The following is a 12,975-nucleotide window of genomic DNA, read 5'->3' on the forward strand; positions in this document are numbered from 1 at the left end:
TGCCTTCCAAGAATTTTCAAGCATTTGCTTCAGTCTGGGCTGTATTATAGTCACATTTTGATTTTTTAATCATGATAGACATCATCTGATTTAATCTCTAATATAGTTTCTATACTGAAGCGGATCATTGCAGGTTTGGTACCCATCTCTTGGAGTTGATCCTTTTAAACAGGAGGATTTCTTACAGGTAAACATTTCCTGGCGGGCTTTCTTTCCAAGAAAAATGTAGTACCAAAGCACATAAAATTGTGTAGTTTGTTTAAAGAAGATAATATAGTGGAAAGAGAGTGTTAACACTGTAGTTTATACATCAGACAGATAAAAGTGTTTCTAAACCTAAAAGTTCATGTTACTGCTGTTCCGCATGTTTTATTTTTCGTCATGGTTCTGACCTTATCTTTTTCATAGATATTGTGTGATCAAATGAAATGTTATCGATTTCATATATTTCTTCCACGCGTCTGCATCCACTCTAGACTACAGAATTTTTTTTCCAGTAAAGGTAAGTCATATAGTTCACCTATAAGTTTGTGAACACATATTATGCACTGTGCATGTTAGTTAAAAAGTTAATCAATCCAATGTCCTACCTGTGTTCCAGATTTATGCACTTTATAAGGTTTAAATTTTTTACTTGAGTATCTTAAATCCTATCTTCAGAGAAATGTACGGTCATTTATTAAAACGAGAATAACCGGAAAATCATTTAATGCTACTTAGGTGGATATTCTGTTGTCACCCACCAAAAGATGTTGAGACTAGTCTCCTGTCACTTGCATTTGATGTACCAAGGTAGAAGAGTAACTTGTAGAAAGGCAATGGCATTTTAGCCTCCCAAGGTTTCCAGTGAACTCTCCGTCGCATGCTTACATGGGGTACAAGTTTGGCTGTTCTTTGGTTTTGTTTACAGCATGAATTGATGATGCCGCTAGCCTTGAGTTACTGTATGTTGGCTCAGGTTGTGAGAAAATAAAATTGCACTTCATTCCAATTCATGGACCTGAATATGCTGTAGACGGTATATATTTTTTATTTAAAAAAGGATCCTGAATTTTGGAATTGCTATGAATAAGATTCATAGGTCATGCAATATAAATAGACAAAGATATGACAAGGAAAAAGTGTTAAATTTGTGTATTTTGAATAAAGGGTATTAAAAGGAGCGCCAAACAGTCTTGATGGTAATTCTTTGTTGGATTAACTATTAAGCTTCGCGGGCTCTTGAAGGTACCATACCCATGTTCTGCATACCTAAGCACCCTTTAATTAAAGGAAAATAAAACTAGATGGATAAACAGTGGTTAAAAGAAGGGTACTTCTTATTGAAGGAAAGAGGTTATAAGAATTGGGAAGGTACAGTTAAGAGCATGTCCCTAAGCAAGATGTTGCGTAGCAACTAGCAAGATGGGCTTAGTCAGCAGGCTACCCAAGTGTGTGCCTCCACCTCATTCCAGTCATTCAATCCAATCAAAATTGTGAAAGCCTGCCACATACGTTGACACCTTATATGTTTGGGTGGATTTGCTGGTGATGCGTATCATTATTCCTATTTAACTTTTTTTTCTCATGCATATAACCTAAAATCTCTCCCAAAATTTTAATGTGTTTAAAATTTCAAATTTGTCGTGGCTTACTTCTTGCAGATCAAGATATTCTCTTCCTAAGGATCATTTGGTATAATATAAATTCAATGATCTTCTCTGCAGTTGGATCCAGAGCTTGAATTTGATCGCGAGGTTTACCCTGTGGGACTTCTTCCAAATGCTGGTGTTGTTGTTGGTGTTTCTCAGAGAATGTCATTCTCAGCATGCACTGAATTCCCATGCTTTGAGCCCTCTCCCCAAGCTCAAACTATATTGCATTGTTTGCTTCGCCATCTTCTTCAGGTACCCCAATTTCTCTTCTCAATCTAATTTCGTCTTATTTTTCTCTGAACCCTTTCCTATGAGTTGATATTATGTTCTAGTGGTTTTCAACCCGAGAGTTTATTGGGTCACAATATTTAGTTTATTTCAAATAACTAGTTGACCACAATACTGTCTTTTAGCCCTTTGTTAGTTTTTAGTTTCTTACAAGACTTCAACCTACTTTTCCAGTCTATCTGCTTAGGGGCTGTTTTGTTCATGAATTGCATCTTGATGCTTGTACTGGATTTTTAAAATCCATAATCTTGTATTTTGCAATGGATATTAAAGAGGGTTTGGATGGAGGATAAAATGCAACTAAATTTTATTTGGTTGTACATGGATTTTATTGAGGAAACATGACTAACATCACAAGTCTGGTTGAAATCAGCATACTTTTAGGGATCTTTTTTGATGCATTTATCTTATGTGGCAACTCCCAATCCGTGCCATGAAAAATACCAAACAAACAATGTATTTGATGAAAATCTAGGATTTTAAATTTGTGGGTCCCTTTTTTAATGTAAAATCAACCAAATGCATGGAAAGAAACAACCCCTTAACCAATTAAAATAAGAGATCTGCAAAGGTTATCAAACCAAAGAATATAGTACAGTCACTCTCACAAAGCAATATAACGTACCTTTACTGGTGCCCTGTAATTACAGACTTTAAAATTTTCTAACTTTCTTGTAAATGTTCCTTGCTACTAGCGGGATAAAAATGAAGAAGCTTTACGGTTGGCGTGCTTATCAGAAGAAAAACCTCACTTTTCGCACTGTTTGGAGTGGCTTCTTTTCACTGTGTTTGATGCTGAAATCTCAAGGTATGCTGCGATTCAAGTCAAATATTTATTTATATAAATTGACTGATTTTTATTCGAATATACAATTTATTATTTTGTTACCATGTTCGATTATTCTAGTGGCAATTTTTGGTATTGTGAATTTTTAGAATTTTCAAGAATAAAAAAGGGAAATTAATTGGAAGTTATAGATGGAAAACTCTCTTTTAGTATTGTGACTTATGGTCTTGTCTTTTGATAAGAAGTTAGCATTTTACTTTATTTGGAAAGTGGTGAAGTGAAGATGCCACTAACTTGGCGATAACCGAAGCGACTACTGCAACCTTTTGTTCTGCTTGTTAAAATTTGTCTGGTAGTAACTGGTAGTGTTTAGTTATGACAATGTGTATTAAAAGTTAGGTTTTTCTGTGACGATCATCATGGGTATCCCTTCTTTTTCCACTCTGTTCTAAATCTAAGATCCCATGCATATATGGGCATCATTAATTAGATCATTGTTATTTTTTTATATAATTGGGTGTACACTTGATTAAGAGAAAGATAGTCATCAAGATGAACCGAGAATTTCTCAAGCCTGTCTAATGTAATAGATCTAGATGTTAATTTATTTGTTTCTTTAGATTTATGCTTATCTCGTGCACTGATTCAGTGTGACCAGCATATCTACATGACCAATTTGGCGGCAACAGTTTGCCCCTTGACCATATAGAACTGATTCAACTGAACACACTGTAATCCAATTTATCGTGTATGGTGTCTGTGGCTAGATTGGCTTTGAGAAATATCTGCACTCATCTTAATTTTCAATAAGTTTTTTTAATTCTTTTCTGTAGGCAAAGTGCAAACAAGAATCAGATTTCTACTTCAACAAAATCCTCAAGCCCCTCACTTCTAGAGAAGACATGCGATTTGATAAAAAATTTTCCAGAATATCTTGATGTTGTTGTGAGCGTTGCTAGGAAAACTGATGGAAGACATTGGGCTGATCTGTTTTCTGCAGCTGGAAGATCAACTGAGTGAGTTGAAGATAATATTCTTAAATCTGTTTTTGTGATAGTTCTTTATTACTAGAATATTGTTGCACATTTAATTAATAAGTTATGAAATTTTAGATGTATTGTTTGGATGATGGAGATTTTCTCCTACTTCTCGACTAGTACAACAGATGAGCTTTTTCTTCAATTTGGGGTATATCCTAGTATACAGTGTAGCAAAGGAGTTGAAGAAAACGAGGAAACTTTTTTTTTTGTTTTTTGATAATAGAAAACAAGGAGACTTAATGCTTAAAATCTCAAGAAAAATCAATCAATTCCTTAAGTTCATCTAGTAAATATATTAAGTTCGATTTTCCTACTCCATTTTATAGGTGAGCCAAACCAGGAGGCAAATGATCTAAAAATCAATAACTAACTAATGTAAAAGCATAATAAAGATAATAACTTATGGAACATTTTTGTAACTACTATCTTAAAAGAGAAAATAAAAATAATAATCAAATCTCCCAGATACAAGTTTTAAATAAATTAATGAGTAAAATTAAACTGGTAAATACATGACTAACCAGTGCACACAAAATTCAAGATTGTCCATTTGCTAAAGTGTGGAAGCTGTTTCCATCAAGTCTGCTTGTAGAACCACTTTTCTGCTTGTGACCATCTTCCAGGTTGTGACCCTTGCAAAGCCTCAGATTCAGCTTGAGTATCCAGTTCAATGAGATTTTATTAGCATCACGACTTTTTAGTAATGAACCAAGAAACAAATTATTCTTTTGTAAATGTTACCAGTCAGTGCTGTCACTTTAGTTTTGTCTATGATTGTTGTTATCCTGTTACCTAACACAGGAGACTATAGTTACTTGAAGATAGATGTCAGGTGGTGCCAAAAGGGATTCAATGCACACAATGGGACAAGATTGTTGAAACTCAATCCATGTTGGTAAACATAAGAATAATAACAAGCTTACTGCAAAGCAGAAGTTTCTGAAGAAGTGATTGGTATACTCAATCTTCTCATGCTTACATTCCAATATTATGATGTCCCTCTCTGGATGATTGAGTTCTTCAACATTGACTAGAATCGAGGATGATCTGGCTGCAGATGGAAGTTGTCAATGTGAAGAAAAATCTAGTATTTACAACTTGGATTTATCAGGTCTTAATCCAATGTCAGATGAAGATCATCAGATGAAGAGAAATGGAAAATGTGATGAAGTTGAGATGCCTCAAGTCTAGGGGTGCATTCGGTCCGGATACGACTCAGATATGATGCTTACCATATCTATATCCGCTTAACCATTTCGGATACGGATACGGATATGGATATACCTCGGTAAGGAAACTTCATATTCATATCTGCTAAAATCGGATACGGTTGCGGATATAGATGCAGATATATAACCGAATATGCATAAGGATACAAAACGGCTATGAGAAAACTAGTTAGTATTGAGAAAAATATAGTTCATGTGATACAAAAGAGTTCATTAGTATGTTCATTATAACTGAAAAAGCTAAGATTCGATCTCTTGACCATCAAAATTAACCACAAATCCATAATCTAAGAATTGAAACTATCATAAGAGTATGACTAATATGTATTCGGATATTCCGGATACGGATACAGATATTTCACTACAAAACCATATCCGTAACCATATCATATCGGATATAGAGTTGAGTACCATATCCGTATCCTAACGGATACAGTTGCGGATATTTCCTTGGATACGGATACGGTTTAGCACCCCAAGTCTCTGGAGGGAATGAAGTTGCTGAAAGATGTTTGTTGCAATGATGATGCAATGGAGATCAAAGATGAGTCATTAGAAAAAAGTTGATAACACGTGGATAGACCTTGCATTCAGAATCAGTGTTTGACAAAAGTGAAGAATTCAATCTCCGGAGCCTAAGTTTCTCATTTAAATACAATCATTTATAATTCATATGAAAGATCTCTGTTAGTATTGTTTTGGATAAAGTAAACCGTTTAAAGACCAGAACTCAAGCGTTTCAGAGTTCTATTTCTGTGTCTCAATAAGGGTAGAAAGGAACCTAAATAGTGACCTGGCTAGTTTAATGTTATAGAATTACTGGTACATAAGAGCAAGTGCTTTTTAGTGTTTAAATCAAGATGAGAATCTGTGGAGCAAAATTTCTACATCCTAAAGGAATGAACTAAGAAAAATGTCCCTTTTGACCACCCATTTTGTGCATGCTTCATATATGGGCAACAAAATTACCCTTAGTCATTGCCTCATTGGGCACTTTAAAATATTTTCTCCACCACCGGTCCTCTCTCCAGGAGGTTTTAGCCTATCAAGTGTTATGTATTAGTGACAGTAGAGATGTGTTCAAGAGAAATCAGATGAGGGACTCCTGTCATATGCCTTGGATCTCTAGATCTTTATGCTGAAAGCTTTGCAGGATATTTTCTGAACCAAGTTACCCAACTCAGTTCTATATTTATCATTAGTCATTCTATTCTTCAGGTGATTGCTGTTGTTTCTGAATGTCTTTGTCAGAAGACTTTATTAACAAGCATATTCTTAGCAGCATGAGTACTCCTATCTTAAAATAAACAATTGTAATTGATTAAATATATATCATCTGATGTCTATTTGTAATTATATTATCATCGCGCTGGCAATCACTTGAAGTAATAATTACTTTTTAACTTGAAAGAGATATCTGGTCATCCATTTATGGTCTTTTAGCTTTGTTCTTATGTAAAATTTGAACCAATTCCCCACACTGTGAGCAATTTACTGCAGTTATTTTTTAAACATAAGTCAATCAAGATGTACTACGTAACTTATAAAATTTTCTGAGTCAAATAGTTACATCTATAATCCATTCAACCCCTCCCCCCACCCCCCCAAATGAAAAAAGAAAAAGAGACAGTTTATGTAAATGCAGTTATCCAAAAATCTTATCAGGTTCCAAGAGTTATGTTTTCAAAAATCCTTGTTCCATGATCTTTGTTGAAATATACTTTTAATATACCTAGCTACAAATTTGAGTCTTTTAACTTACCGTCACCTATGTGATTGTGAATCTCTTTTCAGATTGTTTGAAGAATGCTTTCAAAGAAGGTGGTACAGGTCTGCTGCATGTTACATATTGGTAAGATATCTGAGTCTTGCATCAACCAGCGTGTACAAACTTTTTTTGGCACAACAAATTGTTCTTAATTTTCCATTCTTGTTATTGCTATAAGTAAGATCTATCAGTTGACTGAAACAAACAAGGATATGTTGATATCTTCCTCCAGGAGCGGACATTCCGGTTTGTGTTCCAGACTTCCAGTTCTTTCTGGGAGATGACTGGCATAAATTTTAAGTCTGATATACCGTAATGTGGTATAGTACAAGGCTTGAATGTACTTTGATGCACCTACAGATGTTCAAAAATTTTCTTTTGTCTAAAGGTCGTCTCTAGAAATTCTGATCACATGGGACCTAAAGTTGATGTGTGGTTTTCATTGATTTCTGAAAATATTTTGATTACAATCACTTTCTGATTTGTTTCTGTTGGAATGTAAAACTAATATTTCGATGGTTTCGTGAAAAATATCTGTTGGCTTCTTTGATATATGTGTGAGCTAAGCTTTTCTTGTACACTGTAAATTGTACTTTCTTCTTCTTACATAATAAATATAGCACAGTTTATCAATAATCTTGGGCACTGATGTTCCGCAGGTGATTGCTAAGCTAGAAGGTCCTGCTGTGAGCCAGTATTGTGCCCTTCGCTTGCTACAAGTAAACTAACTACATCTTTAGGATTGTTAACATCTTTTTCTTCTTTACTCCACTTTAAGGGTCATTAGACTGGTGAATTGAAATATTGCAGGCAACACTTGACGAGTCCTTATATGAGCTTGCTGGGGAGCTGGTATGATTTTGCACGTAATATATGCATCTTCTCATTGTTATTTTTGATATGTTGAGGGATTGTCTGGAATAACAATTTCTTATTGATCAGGTGCGGTTCTTGCTGAGATCGGGGAGAGACTATGACAATGTCAATGCAGACTCTAATAAGATGTCTCCTAAAATTTTGGGTTATTTTCTTTTCCGTTCCTCATACAAGAGGCAGTCATCTGACTTGAAAAGGTATGAATGATTACTTAGCTATACTCTTTCATTTTTGTAACTCTTCTTTCTGAGCAATTTATCCTCTGTTTGTATCTGGAACAGCTCTTCATTCAAAGAGCTCAATGCACATGTTGCTTCTGTGAAAAACATTCTGGAAAACCATGCCAGCTTTTTGATGTCTGGAAAAGAGCTTTCAAAACTTGTAGCATTTGTAAAGGGGACTCAATTTGATTTAGTGGTGAGATTCATCGAAGTTCTTCCATGTGTCCTACTCATTTAGACGCCTAACATTGCCTAACACCAATTCGTCAGGAATATCTTCAACGAGAAAGACTGGGTTCTGCACGCCTAGACAATTTTGCTTCTGGTCTTGAACTGATTGGGCAGAAGGTATAGTTTTTTTTATCATATTTTGTTTTGATGTCATATCTTTGAGACTTTTGGTGTTTGAAACACCATTCCTGTAACTGGTGTGTCTTTATTATAAACACATCATTGACAACTTAGTTTAAGAACTAAAAACACAATAGTTGATGAGAAACTATACTGGTCAAATAACTACCTTTCATATTACAATTGCCTGGATGTACAAAAGGAGCTTGATTGTTTGTTCTGGAGGAAACTCCAGCCATTTCACCATGTTTTAGTCTGAACATTTTCTTAAAAAAATAATTTATCCTCTTAAAACTATTTGATCAGTTAAGTGATTTCATTTGGGTTTTTTCTTGGACACACACCCCAAAAATCTTTCATATATCCGTCTCATATGTATGGCTGACATATACTTAAACTTGTTATCTGATCTCCACCACAGTAATACAGTTCACTAGTTAAAATATTTTCTGTTTTTTGCTGTGTGGACTGCAGAAGAGAGGAGGTTTATAATTTGTTTATCAAAAAGATATGCTATTGTAATCTTCAAGGACTTAAAGTTATGTGATAATTGATATATTATGTTGCATTGACTAATTTGTTAACTTGTTCTCTTAATTATAGCTCCAAATGGGTACTCTTCAGAGCAGACTGGATGCTGAATTCCTTCTGGCTCATATGTGTTCTGTGAAATTCAAGGAATGGATTGTAGTCCTTGCTACTCTATTGAGACGTGCAGAGGTATTGATGGATTTTATAGGCATAATTTTATTGTAGTTCTCTATAGTTTTACCCTTAATGAAAATTTTATTATTAATCTGATTTCAATGTGCTACCTTTAAGAATTTATTTTTCAGTTGTAGGCATGAAAATACGTTTCTGTGTTCTAGAAATTCATTTAAATTGTTGTGAACTATGTCTTCTACTCACAGAAATTAAGTGGGAAATCTGGTATGACCGTTTTGAGTCTCCAGCCTTACAAACATACAAAAGTTGTAGAAAATACACTCTAAACAGTACCAAACGCTGCCACAATATCTGCTACTTGTTAACCCATGATTGAACTACATTACTTAACCTTTCTAATAGTTTGACCATCGTCATGTAAACCTTTTCCCAATTTAAGAGGGTCCATCTTTTGAGTTTTTTAAGAAGGCTTGATGGGTGATGTCACTGAACTTGGGTTGATATTTATTGCCAAGGAACTACGTTGAAAGAGATGGGGTTTCTTTTTAACCTCGGAGAAGAGTTTCTGGCTAAAAATCATACCTTATTGGTCATGCATATTAATCTGAACAATGGATGAGCAACCCTCCACTGATCTCCTGGGCTATGATAAAAAGCAGTTAGTGGAAGGAGTCATAACAACATCCAAACCCATGAAAGCACATGATTATCATCCTGTTGGTGTCTTGGCACTCATTTCTTATCCTATCTGGCTATCCTATATTGTTTATATAATGTACCAATAGTGGTCTTGCATGTGATATGATACTCATCTTCAAAATTATAATGAACAATTGATCAAAGGTTACAAAATTGAATACTACCAAGTATTTCTTGACCTTCAGTTTGTTGTATTTTGTATATTCCATGTACAATATGCTAATTATAAATTTTGCAGATTGTAAATATTCTGTTCACATCTCCGGAAATTACATTGTCTCTTGTCCAGTCACTTCTTGATTACTTGTTGGGACCATCATATCGTGTATACATGCCTAGTTAGTAGCAAGTTCATCCACATGTAATCCTTCACTGCATGACAACAAAAAAGACTACCTTGGTCTCCTGATATTTAGCCAAAAAAATGAGTGAGAGGTAGAAAGTGGCAGTACTTTTTTGGGAATGTTAGTCTATTTTTCAAAGTTGCAGTCCCACTAAAACTGGTTGGCTCATTTGCTACTGTTTCTTTACTCTTTTTCCATGGTGTGGGTTCGGTTTTACATGAGGCATAGCTTAGTAGTTCTTCGCCTATAGTTGCAATAAGTTAAGAGCTCAAAGGAATGAGCTAAAGAACTTACCCATCAGAGAAAGGGTCCCATGCTTGCTGCTGAACTTTAAACACAAGGCACAAAGTAATTTGAATAATTCCTCGTTTTTTTTTCTGTTTCTTTTTTTGTCCAGGTATTGTTTGATCTATTTCGTCATGACCTACGGCTGTGGAAAGCATACAGCACAACACTTCAGGTAGATCATTCCATAATATCTATCTTATTTAATTAACAGATATAAACTTCTGTCAATAATTCCCTTTATCAAATTTGCAGTCTCATCCCGCATTTGAGGAATACCTTGATTTGCTTAGTGTCTTGGAAGAGCAGTTATCCTCTGCTTCAGATTTGGATGAGGCAAGAGTATCCTTCGCATCCTCTGAGCTAGCTCGTGGCTTGTTATGATTCTTGGTTATACTATGATCCTTGTCAACATTACCCCCCTAATTGGTTATTTTGGCCTCTAGAAAGAATCACAGCAGCTCAATCTCTACCAGTACAGAAATAGTTGCTTGCCTACCTTTGATAGCAGGCTAAGCAACATCCTTTGCAAATGTCATGGCTATTTATCAAAAGGATTCACTGCTAAAATGTTGCCATTTTGTTGTAAATTTGCACAGTAGATAACAACAAGGGAATGAAATTTAGGTATGCCATGTACTTACAAACGGGTCTGCCATGTACTTACAAACCGGTCGACAATGGGGCCTTCATATTGATTTTTCAGACTTTTATGATGGTATTCTGTGGTTTCCATGATTTATGACGGCATATGTATAAAATACAGCTGGGCATTCCCTCGTATAAGAATAGCATGAGTTCAGCTTTTCTCTTCCATAATTGTATGTTTTTCATTTTCTTGGGTCGCCTGTATTGTTGAATTCAATTTCTTTGATGTAAGAGCTCCTTTACTTCTTTTTTGCTATTAGATTTTGCATAGCCATTTACCAGAGCTGAGAGACATAATGTATGTTTTCTTTTACCACTAATCACCAATCTGTTATACATACTAATCTCACCATTTAGATCAAACTTTGACGTAATCAATTAGAAACCTGTCTCCTTTGTTATGCTTCACACTTAGGCGTGGCTTGGTAGGGGGTCAAAGAGGGAGGAAAGGTAATGTTAAAGTAAGGTGCAATGAGGTAGAGGGGTGTATATTCCTTTAAATCTTTATGTTTGGTTGGAGGGGAGGTATATGTTTTTAGGGTTTTTCTATAGAGTGTCCGTGAGCACTCTATAGAAGAGGAGAGAGATAGAAAGAGATGATTGAGGAGGGGGTCCACCTGATTTGCATTGGGATCCCCTATCTAATCATCTCTCTCTATCTCTCTCCTCTCTTATAGAGTGCCCATGGGCACTCTATAGAAAAACCCTTTTAGGGTTTTTCTATAGAGTGTCCATGAACACTCTATAGAAGAGGAGAGAGATAGAAAGAGATGATTGAGGAGGGGGCCCACCTGATTTGCATTGGGATCCCTTATATAATCATCTCTCTCTATCTCTCTCCTCTCTTATAGAGTGCCCATGGGCACTCTATAGAAAAACCCATGTTTTTATAGTTTATTTTCTCTCTTCTGTTGTGCTTGTTTGGTTGGAGGGGAGGTAAATGTTTTTATAGTTTACTTTCTCTCTTGTGTTGTGCACTCCCAATTTGGAAGGATTCTTCTCTATTACTTTCTAGTTCATTTTGTGTGGTCTCTTCCTTTCCTGTACCTTTCCTTACTACTCCGTCAAGAAACCTTCTACCAAGCACAAATCCATCTTTTATCCCTCGCTCTATCTTACATCCTCTCCTACCAAACCAAGTCGTGTGCAAGTAGACTTCAAACCTGGATCCTTTGCTATGCCTTACACTTAGGGGTGCAGGAAAATATCTGTATCTGGATATATCTGTATTTGGTATGCCTTACACTTAGGGGTGCAAAAAATATCTGTATCTGGATCTATCCATATCCGGTAGGATATGAATTTAGCTATTACATATTTATATTTGATATGATGTGGATATGGGTACGTATATAGAGTAAAATATTTGGGTTGGTGTTTGAATATATTAGAACTAGTGTGAATACCGTGCAAAACACGACATATTTTTTTCCCGCTACAATAATTCCATGGTTTAACTGCTACAGTAATTTTTGAATTGTTGTAGCGTTTGCATCTGCTACAGTATTCCATGTGTCGCAGTAATATTTTTCAAAAAAACCAGAACGTCTAGCTTCATGTTTGCTACAGTAAATGTTACTGTAGCATGAATAATGAATCTTGAGTTCTCCCATTTGTATAGAGGAGTAGATATGTGTTGATATAGTTGCAATTGTTTCAACCATTAAATTAGTGGACAAATATCTATTTATAGATTATTGGATATGTCGAACATGTTAATGGATCCTCCTGTATAAAATGATCTATATATATTTTCTATCATATATGTCTTTAGCATATACGTTCCTATATGTAGTATTTAAACAACATTCATATTCAATTTAAGCGGATATAAATATGAGTTTATCTTATTGAGATGTGTTTGTATTCATATTCGCATTTGTGATGGGTTACCGGATACAAATGCAGAAAGCATCATATTTAATCTGCACATGTTCCGTTTGCACCATACTTATATTATCAGGTGTTTTTTAAATCTGAAAGTGGAAAATAATGGTGCAAAAGTGACTATTTTATCATGTTAGGTGTTTGTTTTATTGAAAATGCGCGTGAAAGTAAATGTAAAAGGTCTGTCCTACCAAATTTAATGCGTATTGGACATCACCAGAAAATATATGGATGTCATAAAAAATGGGTACG

The 12,975-nt window shown here is 35.2% G+C and overlaps 1 protein-coding gene across 1 annotated transcript in view; it reads left to right on the plus strand.

The window, feature by feature from the left end:
* LOC109834322 (RAB6A-GEF complex partner protein 1-like) overlaps positions 1-11,004 on the plus strand; it is a 41,142-nt gene extending 30,138 nt beyond the window's left edge. Inside the window, 13 exon segments of the mRNA XM_020402321.1 lie at positions 134-187; positions 1,707-1,886; positions 2,618-2,730; positions 3,543-3,725; positions 6,773-6,830; positions 7,406-7,465; positions 7,557-7,598; positions 7,689-7,819; positions 7,904-8,039; positions 8,114-8,191; positions 8,798-8,914; positions 10,301-10,363; positions 10,444-11,004. Coding sequence (XP_020257910.1) covers positions 134-187; positions 1,707-1,886; positions 2,618-2,730; positions 3,543-3,725; positions 6,773-6,830; positions 7,406-7,465; positions 7,557-7,598; positions 7,689-7,819; positions 7,904-8,039; positions 8,114-8,191; positions 8,798-8,914; positions 10,301-10,363; positions 10,444-10,572 — 1,344 coding nt within the window. The 3' untranslated portion in view covers positions 10,573-11,004.

The sequence above is a fragment of the Asparagus officinalis genome, chromosome 3 (assembly GCF_001876935.1).
Source record: "Asparagus officinalis chromosome 3, Aspof.V1, whole genome shotgun sequence".
NCBI lineage: Eukaryota > Viridiplantae > Streptophyta > Magnoliopsida > Asparagales > Asparagaceae > Asparagus > Asparagus officinalis.